This window comes from Hylobates moloch, unplaced genomic scaffold (genome assembly GCF_009828535.3).
Source record: "Hylobates moloch isolate HMO894 unplaced genomic scaffold, HMol_V3 SCAFFOLD_10, whole genome shotgun sequence".
NCBI classification, from domain to species: Eukaryota; Metazoa; Chordata; class Mammalia; order Primates; family Hylobatidae; genus Hylobates; species Hylobates moloch.
In genome coordinates this window covers 24,244,180-24,262,228 of record NW_026652285.1, presented here as the reverse complement: position 1 = coordinate 24,262,228, position 18,049 = coordinate 24,244,180, and the positions used below count along the sequence as shown (strand labels likewise).

Sequence of the window (18,049 nt, the reverse complement as noted above, 5' to 3'; positions counted from 1 at the left end):
TGTCTCAGGTAGGTGCTACACTGCTGCCCGTGGCTGGCTGGAATTCCAAGCCAGTTGATCTTATCTGGTGAGGTGCCATGGAAGTGAGGCCCACAGACCAATGATGCTCAGCTCCCTGGATTCAGCCTCCTTCCTAGGGGTATGTACAGACCTCCTGCCTTGCCTGAGTGGCAGTCACCTTTGCTGGGGTTCCGGACCCTGAGTATGTAAAGCTCCTGGGTGTCTGTGCATGCCTGAGCAGCTGCTCTGCCAATACCCCAATGCAGCTCTGTGTGTAAGACCCAAAGGCCTGGTGGAGTGAGTTCACAGGGGATCTCCTGATCCAAAGGTTGCAAAGATCGGTGGGAGAAGCATCGTTCCCCAGGTTTGCACATTCACTCACCACCTCCCTGGTGGGGTGAGGGGAGGGGGTTTCCTTTGGGTCTGTGTTGCTCCTATGTAGGTCATTGCCCTGCCCTGCTTTCCTCTATCCTCTGTGGGTTGAGCTGATTCCTTAATCACTCCCAATGCAAGTATCTGGATGTTTCAGATAAAGGTGTTGTATGTACTCACCCCTTTGTTCCTCTCTGAGAGAGCCATGCCCCATTCCTGCTTCTAGTTGGCCATCTTCGGAAATAAAATTAAGAAAACAATTTCATTTACAAGCACATCAAAAAGAGTAAAATACTTAAGAAAAAATTTAACAAAGAAGTGAAAGACTTGCAGCCTAAAAAGTACAAAGAAATTAAGGAAGACCTAAATAAATGAAAAAAATCCCATGTTCATGGACCAAAAGACTTTGTTAGAATGGCAATACTCCCTAGATTGATCTACAGATTCAATGCAATTCCTATCAGAATCCCAGCTGGTTTCATTGCAGAAATTGATAACCTAAAATGCATATGGAAAAGAAAGAGATGCAGATCAGTCAAACGTTTAAAAAGACAGATAAAGTTGGAGCAATCACACCTCCTAATTTCAAAATTTACTATAAAGCTACAGTAATCAGGACAGTGTGGTACTGTCATAGGACAGACACAGAGATTGATAAGATAGAATTGATAGTCTAGAAATAAACCATTACATTTATGGTCAATTGATTTCCAACAGAGGTGCTAAGATAGTTCAATGGTGGAAAGAATAGTCTTTTCAACAAATGATGCTGGGAAAACTAGATATCCATATAAAAAATAAAGTTGGATCCCTACCTCACACCATAGGCAACAATTAGCTCAAAATGGATCAGATCTAAATGTTGCAGCTAAAACTATAAAAGTCTTAAAAGAACATATAAGAATAAATCTTTGAATACTTGAATTATGCATTGGTTTCTTAGATATGGCACCAGAGACACAATTGACAAAAGAAAAATAAATCAATTGAACCACCACATTTAAAACTTTGTGCTTCTTTTGCCAGAGATTCAGGTTTTAAAAAACAAAAAAACCCTTGTGCTTCAAAGGACATTATCAAGAAAGTGAAAAGATGATCCATAGTATGGGAGAAAATGTTTACAGATATGTATCAGATAAGGGATTGTATCCAGAATATATAAAGAAGTCTTGCAACTCAACAATAAAAAATAAATAACCCAATTTTTTAAATGGGCAAAGGATTTGAATAGAAATTTCTCAAAAAAAAATACAAATGGTCAATAAGCACATGAAAAGATGCTCAACATCGGTAGTCATTAGGAAAACGCATATCAAAACCACAATGAGGCCAGGCATGGTGGCTCATGCCTGTAATCCCAGCACTTTGGGAGGCCAAGGCTGGCAGATCACCTTAGGTCAGGAGTTTGAGACCAGCTTGGCCAACATGGTGAAACCCCGTCTCTACTAAAAATACAAAAATTAGCCAGGTGTGGTGGCATGCGCCTGTAGTCCCAGCTACTTGGGAGGCTAAGGCAGGAGAATCACTTGAACCCAGGGGGTGGAGACTGCAGTAAGCCAAGATCGTGCCACTGCACTCCAGCCTGTGCAACAGAGTAAGACTCCATCTCCAAAAAAAAAAAAAAAAGAAAAAAGAAAAAAAAAACACAATGAGATACCACTTTACAGCCACTAGGATGGCTAGAATCAAAAGAATGGACAATAGTAAGTTTTGTTGACAATGTGGAACCCTGAGCATTGTTGATGGGAACATAAAATGGTGTAGTCACTTTGGAAAACAGTTTGGTAGTTCATCGAAATGTTAAATATATAATTACCATATGACTCAACAATTTCACTTCTAGGTATATACCCAAGAGAAATAAAGCATATGTCCACACAAACACTTGTACATAAATATTTATAGCAGCATCATTCATAATAGCTAAAAGGGGAAACAGCCCAAACATCCAACTGATGACAGATAAACAAAATGTGGTATATCCATAAAATGGAATGTTATTCAGCCATAAAAAGGAATGGGGAATGGATCCATACCACTGAAAGAAGCTAGATGTGAAGGTCACATATTAAATACTTCTATTTATGTGAAACGTTCAGAATAGGAAAATCTATAGAGCCAGAAAGTAGATTTGTGGTTGCCAGGGGCTTTCGACGACAGGAGGGGAGGGGAGCGGTCATTGCTAATGATTACAGGGTTCTTGAGTGGGAGTGAGAAAAAATGTTCTAAAATGTATTGTGGTGATGGTTACATAACTCTGTGAACATACAAAAACTATTGAATTCTATATTTTAAAAGGGTAAATTTTATGGGATGTGGATTATAGCTCAATAAAGCTGTCATTAAGAAAGGAAAAGGAAGGGGAGGGGAGAAAAGGGAAAGGGGAGGGAGGACAGGGGAGGGGAGGGGAGGGGAGGGGAAGGGGGGAGAAAAAAGATAAGTCGTGGCATATCTGTTCCCTTTTACCTGTCATTATGTGTCAGTGCCTCCCATTGGCCTAAACTACCCAGAAGCCAGAGGGAAAGCCATTTGGGACTATATTCCATTGTAACACTAAGCAGAGCAAGGGAAGGATGGGGACACTTCTCTCACACATCTCTGACTCCCCAACATCTAACCCATGGCCTGGCATGTGATATTCATGCTATAGCTTTGTTCAATCAGTAAATGGCCCCTCATCTAGATTCTGCCAGGCAGCACAGGGGGCTTTTGAATGTAAATGACCTAATGATTCAGGATCCTATGACCAGCGACTGTCACCCTCTGTCACCTTTCTTCTGCCCCTTTATGTCTGAAGGCACTGAAGGGGCCCTGCGTGAGTCAGGGAGGACTGGGGGGAGGAGCAAGGGTGGGAGGGGCAGGGAAGAGGGTGGCTCCTCTGACAACTTAAAAGGGGCTTGAACCACTTCCTCCCCAGACAGGGGTAGCGCGAGGCCGGGCACAGCCTTCCTGTGTGGTTTTACCGCCCAGAGAGCGTCATGGACCTGGGTGAGTGAGCCTCTTCATGTGAGAAGGAACAGTACCAGGGTCTTGGACACCCAGACTGACCCTGTGGAATGGGGGTGGAGGATGCGGGTGGAGCACATGGGGTGCTTCCTGGAGAAATTAGTTCTGATTTGGTGGTCATTGGAAGCTACTTCCAGAGAATGCCCCCTGCTGTCCCAGGAGGGGTGCATCTGCCCTTTCAGACCTGGGGAAGGGGTCAGCCTTTGGTGCCAGTGGGGACAAGGGAGGAGCCGAGGTCATGTCTTTCTAAAACAGCAGGGACATAAGAGAGTGGTGGGGCTGGGCTTGGTGGTCTGGCAGAACCTGTTCTCATCATGAGGGTGATAGGTTAGGCCCTCTGGGACCTCTGGGGACAGGTTTCAACAGAGAAATTCTCCCTAGAGAGCTTAGGACCTTTTACCCACTCTCTGATTCCCACCTTTCTCCCCTGCCAAATATTCATATACCTGTCCACTTGGGGTCATGAGGAGATGCAAATGAAACGTGACTGGGTTGTGAGAATGGTGCAGTGCGTTGCAAATGCAAGCTCTGGTTGCTTTCTCTCTGCTGCACATCCCACCAGCTTTGGTCTGGCTTTGCTGTTGCCTCTTGCAAGTTAAGGAATGGGCAGGCAACATGGAATGGGATGGCAAGGCGCACTCAACTTGGAGAAATCATAGCCAGGCCTTCAGCACAGCCCCTGCCCCTCAGCAAACCTCACGCACTCTGCCCCGGCAGACAACTCTACTCTTTAGAAAGCCCTTTCTCGGGTCTACCCTCCATCTTGACTAGAAGGGGTTAAGGGGAAGCACTGAGGGTGTTCTGAGTGGTTGATCCAGCTCCAGACACCCCTTTATAAATCTCAGCTGTGAAGTCAGGCCAGGCTGAGGCTAAGAAGACCAGGTTCCTAGATGGCTTGCCTCACCAGCAAACAATGCACCACAGCGGTCTCAAAGCCGCAAGGGGTTGGCTTTAAAAAGTGAAGGTTCCCTGACGCTGTCCTCACACCCCTCCTCGCCACACCACAGCCTCCTTGATTTCATCTCTTCCTTCCCTGCCTGCCCTGAACCCTGGGTCTGGACCCAGCAAACAGCTGTGAAAGGGTTAAAGTGGTCACCCCACCCACTGACTGTGAACTCCTGAAAGGCATGTTTGGGTGCTTTGAGGATGTGAGGAGAAAATGTCTGTGGAATGAATGAATACACCATATCAAGAACTCCGTAGAGTTTAGTTTTCGAAAATCTCTTCCAAATGCCTCATTTCCCAGCCAGTCTACCCTTAAATCCCACTCCCCAGCACCCCCTCCACTGCCCCCCAACACAATCCCACAGTACAGACGTCATCCACAGAAGACCCTGCTCCAGCCTTTCATACTGGCCCCCAGGAAGGAAACCAAGCAGTGCCCAGTGGTGTGCTGCTGGGCGTTTGAAAAGCAGCTCCCCGGGGTGGAGCACTGGTAGCTGCCTCCAGGGTGGAGGGAAAGTCCTGAATTTGTAGTGCTTGCCAATTTCCATGGTGTAAATTCTCCCGCCCTGGCTGATTAATTTCAAGCCATCCACATGACTGAACAGGGGGTTGGGAAGATGTGCACAGTGTCTTACCCCAGACTAGGTTTGGGGGTGCTAGACTCCTAGGCTTTGATGCAGGGAGAGAAAGTAATCTCTGGTCCAGGAAGAAGGGATGTTCTTGCCACTTCACGCAACTTGAGAGAGCCCCAACGGTCAAACCCGAAATACTGGTAGGAGGGGAAGCCACTGACAAGCTTTGCTCAAAACGGGCCCTGGGCCGTTGATGGGGTGGGTGGGCCTCGGAGGATCTGTTGTTCTGCTCTTCATCTGCCCAGCAAGGAGCAAGAGGTGGGTGAGGAGGCAGGGTTTCTGTTACACAAAATGAAAACTCCAAAGCAGGGCTGAGCTGGCCTTTTTCACGGTTTGAATGAGCAGCTCTGAGGCACCCTCCCCACCTTCGAGCAATGAGACCAAAGATCTTTCATAATTCTCAAAAGCAAAGCAAGGAAAAAGTGAACCCATGAGAGATGTGTGCCTCACAGCTCATACATAAATGGTGGCAAAGGGGGATGCCAAAGCTAATTCAGGGCCAATTTCTTGCCTGCCAGAAACTTGGCTGGGGAGGAGAGGAACGCTGCAGCCTGGGGTCGCTGTTGGAAAAATCTCTCCTCTTTGCTTGGAACATTCAGTCAACTCTCATTGTTTGAAGGATTCAGGGATGACCAGTCTGGTGGGGAGAGTGACACATATGTCACGAAGCCACTGCAACAGAATGAGATACAGCATTGACCGGGGCAAGGGCAAGACAAGAAGGGAATAGTGAACCTGGGTCAGAGAGGTATTTAAGGTGGCTTTTCAAGGGTGTGTAGGAGTTGTCAAGCCCAACAAGGAGCCGCAAGGGGCCCAGGATGTGGCAGGAATGGCAAACTCCATTGCCATCAGAGACCGACAAGGTAAAAGAGGGAACGGGCATAAGGTGCAGGAAGTGGAGCGGAGTAGAGTGACCCAGAGGGTGCGTGACCCAGAGGGTGCATGCCCCACCTAAAGGCATTCAAATCCATTATTTCAAAAACTCCACACTGACAAGCAGAGTGTCCTGGGGACTAAGGCTGCAGCCATGTAGATGGTCAGCTGAGACAACAGTAACAGAGACAAGAAAGAAGCAAGCAGAGAGGAGGGTGGAGTAGCTGGCCAAGCCAAGGAGGAAGATGAGGAGGAAGGACACAGGCACAGGAGACCCAATCCTTAAAATGTGGTACAGCATCCCTAAGGAATTTGGACTTTATCCTGAAAACAATGGGGACCCATCAAAGATTTTTATTTTTCAAGTAAGTGAATTAAAGGATGAGATTTGTGTTTTGGAAGGAGTTCTGTGGCAGCAAAGAGGCAGCAAAGCCCTGTGTCAGAACGGAGGTGGGGCCAGCTCTGTTGGGGGCCAGGATGTTGGGGGATGGAAGCAAGAAGCACTGGTGGCCAGTGGGGCATGGGGAGCAAAGATTCCCTTCGTGCTCCGTGGAGCGTCCTAGACACAGCAGGCTCATCAGAAACGCAGCCTGATGCAGTAGCCAGAGCCCAAACCTTGCTATCCTGTTCAAATCTCAGGTCCCTCTCTTAGCAGCTGTGTGGCCCCAGGCACTTGGCTTAATCTCTCTGGGCCTCTATTTTCTGGAATCTAGGATGTGGATCACCGGGGTAGCTCAGGAGATGTTATGAGGGAGAGACACATACAGACCCAGTGGCAACACAGAAGGATGGTTAGGAGTGTGGTTTCTGGAGTTGGAGGGTTTCAAAGCCTGCTCCTCTGCTGGCCATTGTGTGACTCTGAGAAAGTTACTTGCTGTGTTTCAGTTTCTCATTGGTAAATGGGGATAATAGTAGCTCCTGCCTCGTGGGGCTTTTGAGAGGATGACATGAGACCATACGTGCAGACAGTGTGGCACGCAGTGAGAGCTCAGTGAATGTGAATTATCTCGTTGGATATAGCAATTGATAACATAGAAACTGCAAGATCTACCTGGCTCTCACCCATCCCTGCCTACTGTCTGAAAGTGGATTCCCCAGATCTCTAGACCTCTCACCATCTCCCTGCTTCTCCTCTGCCTCCCCTATCCAAAAAAAAAAAAGAGAGAGAGAGAGAGAAAAGTTGTGTTGGCAGGTGAGGAAGTTCAGAGAGGAAAAAGCTTGGGGTGGCTCTTGGGGCGAGCTGATTGGGCAACTGTGATTTCCTGGGCAGTCTGGAGGACCTGGAAAAATGTGGGGATGGAAGTTCATGGTTTGGAGGTGGGGGCAGCCAGCCAATAATTATCTTTCCGGGATGGGAAGTCTCTCATGTTGGGGGCTCAGGTTGGAGTTCTAGGGAATTTTCATGATGATCATTACTGAAAACTCAAGAACTCAGAAAACACCCAACATCTAGGTCAACCACTCCTTAGCCCCAGAGATTCCCAACTTCATTGGTCTCACTGAAGCTGCTGCCCAAGACCAGTTGCTTTATGACTTTGTAACAGACAGGGATGATCTGACTCATGGCCACTGACCAGGCTCCCTTTTGCCACATACAAGAGTTCCCCTAAGTTTCCCTGTGATGTTTCTTGAAAGCCACCTGTTTTGGACCTACAAGACCCTTGCTCATCCACCTCGTCCAAAACACCTGGAATGAGAACTCACCGGCACACACGCCAGCACTCCCCCAACTCCCCTCCCCTGATGGGAACAGCAGGAGTGGGACAGCACCCAGGAGAAGGGGTTATTAACAGAGTTCAACAGAAACACAGTTCTTGCTCCTCAGATCTCACCCATTGTGACTTATCAAAACTTTGAGGTTTCTCATTTCTCCCTGACAGTCAGAGCGGGCTTTCTCTAGAGTAACCGAAAGACATTTACGTGTTTAAAGAAACCTCGAGATCGACCTCTAGATGAGCCAGTGGAGGGCGGGTGGAGCGTTGAACCGTGAAGAGTGTGGTTGGGCGTAAACATGTGGACTTAAACTCAGGAGCTCAGGGGTAATTCAGTGAAAAAGGGGAATGAGGGGTGCGGTGGGGAGCTCTGTTGCAACAGGGTCCAATCCCGGCAGGACTACAAACGCCCGAGCGCAGGCTGGGAACGAGGGGACAGCGGCTGCCTGTCCCCAGAATAGAAAACGCAGCTAGGAAGCCCTCTTTGAGTGGACAGTGGAGGAGTGGACTGCCAGGCCAAGCATCAGGGGCTTCATACTCAGGGCCGGTTAGAGCCCCTGAGGATTTAGGAGGAAGTTGAGGTGGGGACTGGCATCAGAGCTAAGCTTTAGGAAGATGTGTCCAGCAGTAGCGTGCAGGATAATTTGCTCAAGGCGGGAGAAATACCTATTTATTTATGTAGCCCGATGCAGTCTCTCCTTCCCGGAGGACCTCCCAAGCCCAGAATCCCCGGCTTTACACACTTTCCCGGGAACACATTAACCAACTGCAACCTGGGTGCCATGCAGCGAGGCCTCCAGCAGGTGGTGCTGTGGCCAAGGACACGGAAGGGCTGGGCTCTCACTGCTTCCCCAGCCTCCAGGAGAAGGTGCCTTAAACAGGTTCCCACGCATTTCCTGGCCCTATTGAGCTTGGAGCTGCCAAGGGCCTGCCTTCACTTGTGGCATCGCAGTTACTGACTCTCCAGTGGGCCAGGCCCTACCTAGCTGGGACCTGAGGGTCAGGATACGGGAAGAGGGCTACTGCCGCCCTGACTTGTAGGTAAGCTAAGACAGCTAGGCAAATTACTCTGTCAACTGTCCTCCCTGCTCAGCCTCAGGAAGAAATAAGTTCCTGCTGGGCCCCAGGCTCAGCCACAAAACCAGACTGAGCACATCCGGGCCTTGTGCTAAACCAGGGTCCCCATCGGCTGCTCAGACCCCAGGAAGCCTCCTGACTTCCAGAACACATCCCTTCCCGAAGCTGACCCTGTTCCCCCTTTCACCTGCCCCCCAAGCCTAGGTTAGAAAACAAGTTAAAGGAGGGAAAGTGTGTGCAGACACTTCAGTTAAGCAAAAAAATAAACAAAGAAAGAAGTCATGACATCAGGAAAGAGTGTCCTCCCCCCACACTGCCACAGGACAGTGTCCCCTCTGTGTCCTCTCGGGCCATCTTGATGCCCTCTCCCTTGGAAAAAGGGCAGGCATTCGTTTACTTGTCATTCATGTATTTATTCATCATTCATGTATTTATCATTCACATACTCATCAGCACGCAATTGTGGGGCACCTTCTCAATTCTGGGCCTGCACAAGATAAGAGGGAAGGAATCTCTGCCCCAAAGGCAGGCCAAGGGTGTTCGCCCAGTGGACCAACAGTCAGTGCTGAATGAATGTCATTTCAGTGAGGGGGTGTTGTGGAGCTGGTGGCGCCCTGAGGCAGTCTGCATCGCTGTGGACCAGTAAGAAACCTCATCCCTCTACCCAGCCTGTGGGGTCATCCTCCTTCCTCAGCCTGCCTCCCTCAGGAGGCACTCAGGCTTGGCTTCGTGCACATGTGGCTGCCCACTCACCTGGATGCCAGGAAAATGCTCCTGGGCCAGTGGCTACCAGCACCAAAGCAGGGCTGGAAACGTGTGCACCTACCCCACGACCTCATAGCCTTGCCGCCTCATCCCACATCAGGTGGAGTGGGAGGGGGCGCTCAGACCCACCAACCAAGCTCAGTCTTGAAGAGTGGTCTGGGCTAGAGAAGACTTCCCAGCTCCAAGAAGCAGCCCAGATGGGCCAAGACAGGGGGTGGGAGGGGCTGCCCTGCATTCTGATGCTGCTTCTTTCCAGGACCTGGGAGTGGAGGAGGACGAGAAGGAGGTGAGGACAGTGATGCCGGGCAGCGGGCCAGGTGTTCAAAGGCACAATCTGGTTCTGATGTTCTCTTTCAGCAAACACAGTGCCTGGAGCTTGGGAGGAAAGTTCCCAACAGCGTCTCCCCGTCCACTGCTTTCTTTAATAACAAAGACTTGTCCCTGCCAAGCAATAACTTTCTCGCCTTGTCTCCTACAGGGAAACCAATGAAAAGCGTGCTGGTGGTAGCTCTCCTTGTCATTTTCCAGGTGAGGTTCCCTGCCAAGGAAAGCTCTGTTCCCTTCTCCACATGGCCTCCCAAGTCAGGGGTTTAGTGGAGGAGCTGGGCATTTGCTAGAAGATACAAGACGCAGACATAAGCCCGCCTGCCATTCATTAAGCTAATGGCTGCCCCCTCACCATCTGCTGAGTGACCCTGGAGAGCCACAGATGTTCTCTGGACTTCCTTTACTCCATTTAGGTTAAAATATGGGGGAAAATAACTTACCACCTTCCCTATCCCACCTCCAATCTCCCTGCCCAGGAGACAGAAACATGGACTCTGAGTTCTTAGAGAAGAGCTGCAAAAAGCAAAAAAGGCTACTGGGTTTTGTGCACGTGTGCTGAGAAAATCACCCTGGATCTGGTGATCTTGTTACTATCCTATCACCCCAAAGTTGTCTCTTTCCAACCTTCACCCAAAGGCTCCCCTCGCAGCCCCCGTTTTCTTTGGTGAAATAGAGACCCATCCAGCCTCCCTGGTGGGGGAGGGAAGAGAGGATGGGGCCCTAGGGATGGGGAGAGGGGTGGATGAGCACATACTTTATAGCAGGCCTGAATTCAGCAGGAACAAAGACCCTCACTTTACAACGTTCTGTTTCTCCATCCAGAAACAGACAGAAAGTGTGCCTCACCAAGTGCCAAAGTTAGAAGAAACTGTAACTCACAGAGTCAACTTTCTCCCATTTGTGAGAGGTGGGAGCTCAGAGTGGGGTTAGGGGAGTCCAGCTGAGGCCAGAGCTAGAGAGGCAGTGCTTCGGAATTCGGCTCATTCCCAGGTCTGGAGGCCAGAGGGCAGCTTTCCAGAAGCTCAGGCCAGAGGCAGGCCCCACACTGGGCACTGTTCCTAAAACCCCATCCCAGAGGCCCCGGAGTCTGGGCTGCAGCCCACAGCCTGGCCCCCTTCCCCATCACCACTGCCTCCTCTCTCTCCCCTGTCTCCAGGACTCTGGGGGGCTGTATTGCTGGCAGTGGAGGCTGGAAGGTTGGGAAGGGGAGGAGGACAGCTGAGGCTCATTCTTCCCTTTAACTTGGGGAGGGGGTGCTCAGACAGGGAAGGATGTGGTGGGGCTGTGGGCTGCAGAGGCAGTGAGGCTGGGGGAGGGAGAATTATAAAACAGGAACAAGGTTCAAGGGGAGAAGGGAACGCAGGACTGGATGATGCAGAGTGCACTTCATAGAGGCCGGGAGTACCGCCCTCCAGGAAGGCTGAGACCCCCTCATGTCCAGGGACCCCGGGTCTAAGGCCTTGGGCCGTAACCATGGCTGGGCCAAAGGCAGCAGCCTCCTTTAGGGCTCCCAGCCTGCAGCCATGCCCAGGAGAGGGAAGAGGGGTTGCCACTGACTTTTCGTCTCAGGCTTGCAATGGCCAAAGAAAAGGCTCCTGGACATCATTTTGTCCTCACCCTGTTCCTGAGCAGGACAGTGACGAATCCAGAACTTGGATGTGAAAAAGAGATAGAGACAAGATGCAGTGAATCCCTCCAGCACAAATGTGTAGAAACCCATCATCGCTGAGCTGCTGAATCTGGTTCCTGGAGTTAGAACCACGAGCCTCGTGAGGCAGGTCCTCCAGCCCAGCTCCCTGCCCTGCACAAACCCGTCCATCGCTGTGCACAGAGGCACGGGCAGGCATGGGCCCCCTCCTTCATTGATAAAATCACAGCAGGCTGCTGAACCTTCACCCAGCCCTGCAGACAGGCTAAAAAAAGCTCCAGCAGCTGAGTCCTGCTGATTGGGATCTGCCGGAAGAGATGCGAGGAAGAGAGAGGCAGAGAGGTGGGGGGAGAGGGCGGGAGCACAGAGGGAGAGTGGGAGATGAGAGCTGCGCTTCCTTCCAGGGACACAGCTGCTGAGGAGGCCTCACCCCCACCCCCATGGCCCATCATCCATTCACGGAGTTTATGGCACTTGGGCTCACGTTGCCTGAGCTCCTGCTGGGTGCTAAGAGGGAACTCAGGATCTAGAGTCTCTCCAGGTCACCCACCACCCATGATCACAGCAGTTTGCCCCAAATCCAAGGCTTCACGGCCTCCAGATGGGAGCATTTGCCTTCCTCTCTTCTTACTCCAGGCCCTCCTCAACCTTGACCCCCAGGTGGATTTTCCCCCTAAAGCTGAGGTCTTTTGTAAGCCCCGTGGAAAACTCCACCAAGTTCTAAAGGAGAGTCAAGAAGAAAGACACATGTTCCCTCTCTCATGGAGCTCCCAGAGGGCAAAATTAAAGCTCGATGGAGAGGAAATGGTGCTGGAGCCTAGGCTAGGTACCTCACAGCAACCATGTGAAGCAAATAGGATTCATCTCCATTTCACAGGAGAGAAAACTGAGGCTCCGAGAGAGAGAGAGAGTTTAACCAGCTCAAGGCTTATCTGGCCCCAGAGCCCAGCCGATCTCCAGTCCCCTGTCAGCACATGTAGAGTCTCTCAGACTTGGCAAAATCAGCCACTTGCTACCTATTAGCAGAACTGTAGAATCTCAGGCCCCACCTCTGCCTACTGATTCAGGATAGACATTTTCACATGATTAATCAGGTGATGCGTATTGGAGTTAAAATTTGAGAAGCACTGATTTCAAACCAAAGAATCACCTGGAGACCTTAGGAAAACACAGATTCCTAGGCCCATCACCTGAGATTCTGGTTCAGAATCCTCAGGTGGGGCCTGAGAATTTGCATTCCTAACAAGTTCCCAGGTGATGCTATGATACTGATGATGCGGACCTCACGATGAAACCACTATTCCTCCCGCCTGGGCAACATGGCAAAATCCCATCTCTACTAAAAATACAAAAATTTGCTGGGTGTGGTGGCATAAGGCTGTGGTCCCAGCTACTCAGGAGGCTGAAGGGGGAGGATCACCTGAGCCTGGAGAGGCCGAGGCTGCAGGGAACCATGATTGCACCACTGCACTCCAGCCTGGGCAACAGAGTGAGACCATGTCTCAAGAAAAAAAAAAAAGAAAAGAAAAAAACCACCGCTCTAGGCTAAATCCCAGCCAGAGTTGGAGCCACCCAGCTAAACTGGACTGTTTTCCCTCATTTCCTTCCCCAAAGGTATGCCTGTGTCAAGATGAGGTCACGGACGATTACATCGGAGACAACACCACAGTGGACTACACTCTGTTCGAGTCTTTGTGCTCCAAGAAGGATGTGCGGAACTTTAAAGCCTGGTTCCTCCCTATCATGTACTCCATCATTTGTTTCGTGGGCCTACTGGGCAATGGGCTGGTTGTGTTGACCTATATCTATTTCAAGAGGCTCAAGACCATGACCGATACCTACCTGCTCAACCTGGCGGTGGCAGACATCCTCTTCCTCCTGACCCTTCCCTTCTGGGCCTACAGTGCGGCCAAGTCCTGGGTCTTCGGTGTCCACTTTTGCAAGCTCATCTTTGCGATCTACAAGATGAGCTTCTTCAGCGGCATGCTCCTACTTCTTTGCATCAGCATTGACCGCTACGTGGCCATCGTCCAGGCCGTCTCAGCTCACCGCCACCGTGCCCGCGTCCTCCTCATCAGCAAGCTGTCCTGTGTGGGCATCTGGATACTAGCCACGGTGCTCTCCATCCCAGAGCTCCTGTACAGTGACCTCCAGAGGAGCAGCAGTGAGCAAGCGATGCGATGCTCTCTCATCACAGAGCATGTGGAGGCCTTTATCACCATCCAGGTGGCCCAGATGGTGATCGGCTTTCTGGTCCCCCTGCTGGCCATGAGCTTCTGTTACCTTGTCATCATCCGCACCCTGCTCCAGGCACGCAACTTTGAGCGCAACAAGGCCATCAAGGTGATCATCGCTGTGGTCGTGGTCTTCATAGTCTTCCAGCTGCCCTACAATGGGGTGGTCCTGGCCCAGACGGTGGCCAACTTCAACATCACCAGTAGCACCTGTGAGCTCAGTAAGCAGCTCAACATCGCCTACGACGTCACCTACAGCCTGGCCTGCGTCCGCTGCTGCGTCAACCCTTTCTTGTACGCCTTCATCGGCGTCAAGTTCCGCAACGATCTCTTCAAGCTCTTCAAGGACCTGGGCTGCCTCAGCCAGGAGCAGCTCCGGCAGTGGTCCTCCTGTCGGCACATCCGGCGCTCCTCCATGAGCGTGGAGGCCGAGACCACCACCACTTTCTCCCCATAGGCGACTCTTCTGCCTGGACTAGAGGGACCTCTCCCAGGGTCCCTGGGGTGGGGACAGGGAGCAGATGCAATGACTCAGGACATCCCCCTGCCAAAAGCTGCTCAGGGAAAAGCAGCTGTCCCCTCACAGTGCAAGCCCCTGCTCCAGAAGATAGCTTCACCCCAATCCCAGCTACCTCAACCAATGCCAAAGAAAGACAGGGCTGATAAGCTAACACCAGACAGACAACACTGGGAAACAGAGGCTATTGTCCCCTAAACCAAAAACTGCAAGTGAAAGTCCAGAAACGGTTCCCACCTGCTGGAGTAAAGGGGCCGAGGAGGGTGAGTGCAAGGGGCATCGAGTGGCCTGATGAGTCCTCTGAGTGAACCTTCTTCCGGCCTCCCACAGACTCAAATGCTCAGACCAGCTCTTCTGAAAACCAGGCCTTGTCTCCAAGACCAGAGATAGTGGGGAGACTTCTTGGCTTGGTGAGGAAAAGTGGATATCGGCTGGTCAAATGAACTCTCTGAACCCCTCCCTCGTTTTCTCCACTGTCCTCCAAGCCAGCAGGAATGGCAGCTGCCACGCTGCCCTAAAAGCACACTCATCCCCTCACTTGCCGCGTCGCCCTCCCAGGCTCTCAACAGGGGAGAGTGTGGTGTTTCCTGCAGGCCAGGCCGGCTGCCTCCGCCTGACCAAAGCCACACTCTGGGCTCCAGAGTGGGGATGACATGCACTCAGCTCTTGGCTCCACTGGGATGGGAGGAGAGGACAAGGGAAATGTCAGGGGCGGGGAGGGTGACAGTGGCCGCCCAAAGCCCACGAGCTTGTTCTTTGTTCTTTGTCACAGGGACTGAAAACCTCTCCTCATGTTCTGCTTTCGATTCGTTAAGAGAGCAACATTTTACCCACACACAAATAAAGTTTTCCCTTGAGGAAACAACAGCTTTAAAAGAAAAAGAAAAAAAAAGTCTTTGGTAAATGGCAAATGAGTGTGTCTTTGTTTTGCAATCCCCCAGACCCCACCTGACCGTCCCCTCTCCCCTCCTCCCTGCCCTCCCCCAGGCTTCGTTTCTTAGAGATGCTCAGAACCACAAAGTTGCTCAGGAATGCTCTGAGCCTGTCCGGTGACACAGGACCAAGAGGCTGAAAGGTAGAAGGAAGATGAGGACAGGAGGTCCATCTTGCATATACCCTTCCAGAGTTCACAGGATAGGCCCCAAGCCTGCAGAGTCAGCACTGAACCGGACATGCTGATCCTACTGCAGCTTTGAGAAGACCAAGTTGTCCAGGTAACCTCGATACCTGGGGACTCTGCATTTAGCAGCTCTTGCACAGTGGCCTGCTCACCTGTCCCAGCTCAGACCAGAACTACAGCCCTTGACCTTTTGTCAGCCCCTTAGACTCTGAAAGCTGGGGTTTGGAGGGAGGGCCTTTCTGTGGGCTTGGAGACCACAGCATGCTGGACTAGGGGTCAGCGATGAGACACTTTGCTGGCCGCATGAGAGCTGGAACCACCCATGATCCTCTCTGCTAGCCACTGTAGCAGCAGTGGCTTCCATGGTGTATGTCATAGTCCCTTCCTGCTGCTACAACAAAATGCCACCAATGGAGTAATTTACAAACCACAGAAATGTATTTCTCACAGTTTTAGAGGATGGGAAGTCCAAGATCAAGACACCAACAGATTCAGTGTCTGGTGCAGGCTCTCTCTGCTTCCGAGATGGGGCCTTGCCATGCCCTCTGGAGGGGACAAACACTGTGTCCTCACATGGTAGGAGAGTGGAAGATCACAATGAGCCTAACTAGTTCCCTCCTGCTCTTTTATTGCTATAAGGGCATTAATCCCATTCACAAGGGTGGAGCCTTCATGACCTAATCACCTCCCCAACCCCCCCCCCACCGACTTCTCATACCATTGCCTTGGGGTTTACGTTCCAACATATGAATGTTGGAGAGATACATACATTCAAACTTTAGTGTGGATACTGACTGTGGAGGAGCAGGGAGAGAGGGACAGACACAGGCCCCCACACAGGCCAGGTGTCTATGTCATTTCATGTCTTGGTGCCACCCAGAGCCGTGACTTCTGCAAGCCAGAGAGCAGGTCAGTCCAACCTACAATGCATCGAGAGGGGTCTGAAGGACCCAGAGCTGCAATAGCTCTGGGCTGTGGGGAACTAGAGGGAGGGCTGAGACACTCACGCAATAGGTGATTCCATCAATTTCCCCAAGTGGAAAGAGCCTCGTTGAAAATGGAGCTGCCTGGTAATGACGCTCATTCTCTCATCTCGCAAGCACGTGACATTACCCTCCTCGGAGAGATGCACTGGGCTGGAAGGTTTTTAACAAGATTTGTCAGCTGGTCTCCAAGCCGGGAATCGGTGCCCTGAGAGGAATGAGCCTGGCACGGATGCAGTCAGCGTGGAGCGGCGTTTGCAGCAACGGCATTAAATATTAAAAGGCACAGCTGCCACTGTGTGCGTGAGCGTGTGGCCAGGGGGCGATGCCAGTGTGCGTGTGTGTCCCCGAGGGGAACCTGCCGGAGCGCGTGTGCATGCGGAGCCCGCTGGTGTGGACATCCTAATGAGGTTACAGATGGGAAAACAACCCTCCGTTCCTGAAGGGGAGGAATGTAACAGAGCAGTCATGCAAAAGGCAGCCAGGCCAGCCGCACAAATGCGCCACCTCAGCTGCAGATACATTTTTCTAGAATAACTGGACATCTCCAAATATTTACAGAGAAAACAAAACCCTCAGCAATGTTAATTCCCTCAAACTGCTGTGTCTCAGAAGTTCTGACCTCGGCTCGGTGCTGGCCTGATCCCTGCTCCCTTGCCCGAGGCTCTCACGCGCCCATCTTGAGCTTGGGGTGACCCCTGGGAAGAAGGAAAAGGCCCCCTGGGAGGCCCACCCAGGGCTTCTCTCTTCTTTTCTTACCTGCTTCATACATCTGAACCCTCTTCCCAGGTTCACAGCCATGAGCCTTCTCCAGTCACCTGAAATTTCCTTTTCATTTCATCCCCAGGCCCTCATCTCCCTCATCCTTGCTGGCTGCAACCCCAGGCCAAGCCCAAGGCATTCCCAGGCCACAGATCTGCCCTTTCAGCTAGAAGCACCACACCTTTCTCATCACAGACTCACAGAGCTCCAAGGGACCTCAAAGATCAGCTGAGCCAATCCCCCAGTCATTTTCTAGATGGTGAAACTGAGGCCCAGCGGGGAGAAGCTGACTTGCCTGAAGAGGCATGGCAGTGCAGGGATATTGGTTAAACTTGCTTTGGAAGCCTGAGCGTCTGGCAGGGTTGCGGGAGGGTGTGGGGGAGAGCAGAGACTCTGGAGCTCTGCCGACTTTGAATCTCATCTCTACTGCTTCCCAGCTGTGTGACCTTCAGCTGTTGCTCAGCTGTTCTGAGTCTTGGGTTTCTCAACTGCAAAATGGAGAGGATTTGTGTAAACACTTGGCACAGTGCCTGGAATGTTGAGCGTAGTGATGAGGAAGAGGGACTTTGCAGCCAGACTGCCTGGTTTGAACCCCGGCTCCACTACCTGGGCTGGTTACTTAGCCTCCCTGTACCTCAGTTTCTTAATCTGTATAATGAAGATACTAATGGTACCTATGTCCTAGGATTGTTGTGGAAGGCAACGAATCCATATATGTAAAATGCTTAGAAAAACTTACATATGTGTTGTTGGTAATCTTTAGGAGATGTTTAAGAAACAGTAACTTAAAAAAAAAAAAAAAAGGTTGCTAACCACAAGGAAACCAAGTTCAATTCCTTAGCCCATTTCCATCCCCACAGAATTTATAATTCAAGCTGGAAGGCAATTTAGAGGTGAGTGAATCTGGCCTTTCCATCCTCTATATGGTGAGTCTACTCGTGCTCAGAGAGGGAAGCAACCAGCCTGAGGTCTCTCAGGAGCTCTTTGCAATGCTGGAACTTTAACCTATTTCCCTGGGCTCCTAACCAGAGCTCTTCCCACCAGACCCTGCTGGGCTCACGGGAACATCCCTGAAC

The 18,049-nt window shown here is 51.0% G+C and overlaps 1 protein-coding gene across 1 annotated transcript; it reads left to right on the top strand.

The window, feature by feature from the left end:
• The first annotated feature begins 3,287 nt into the window (after window positions 1-3,287).
• CCR7 (C-C motif chemokine receptor 7) lies at window positions 3,288-15,262 on the top strand. Its single transcript, XM_032163554.2, has 3 exons — window positions 3,288-3,360; window positions 9,861-9,910; window positions 12,972-15,262. The coding sequence occupies exons 1-3, from the start codon at window positions 3,351-3,353 to the stop codon at window positions 14,046-14,048; spliced, it is 1,137 nt and encodes a 378-aa protein (XP_032019445.1). The 5' UTR covers window positions 3,288-3,350; the 3' UTR covers window positions 14,049-15,262.
• The last annotated feature ends 2,787 nt before the right edge of the window (window positions 15,263-18,049 follow it).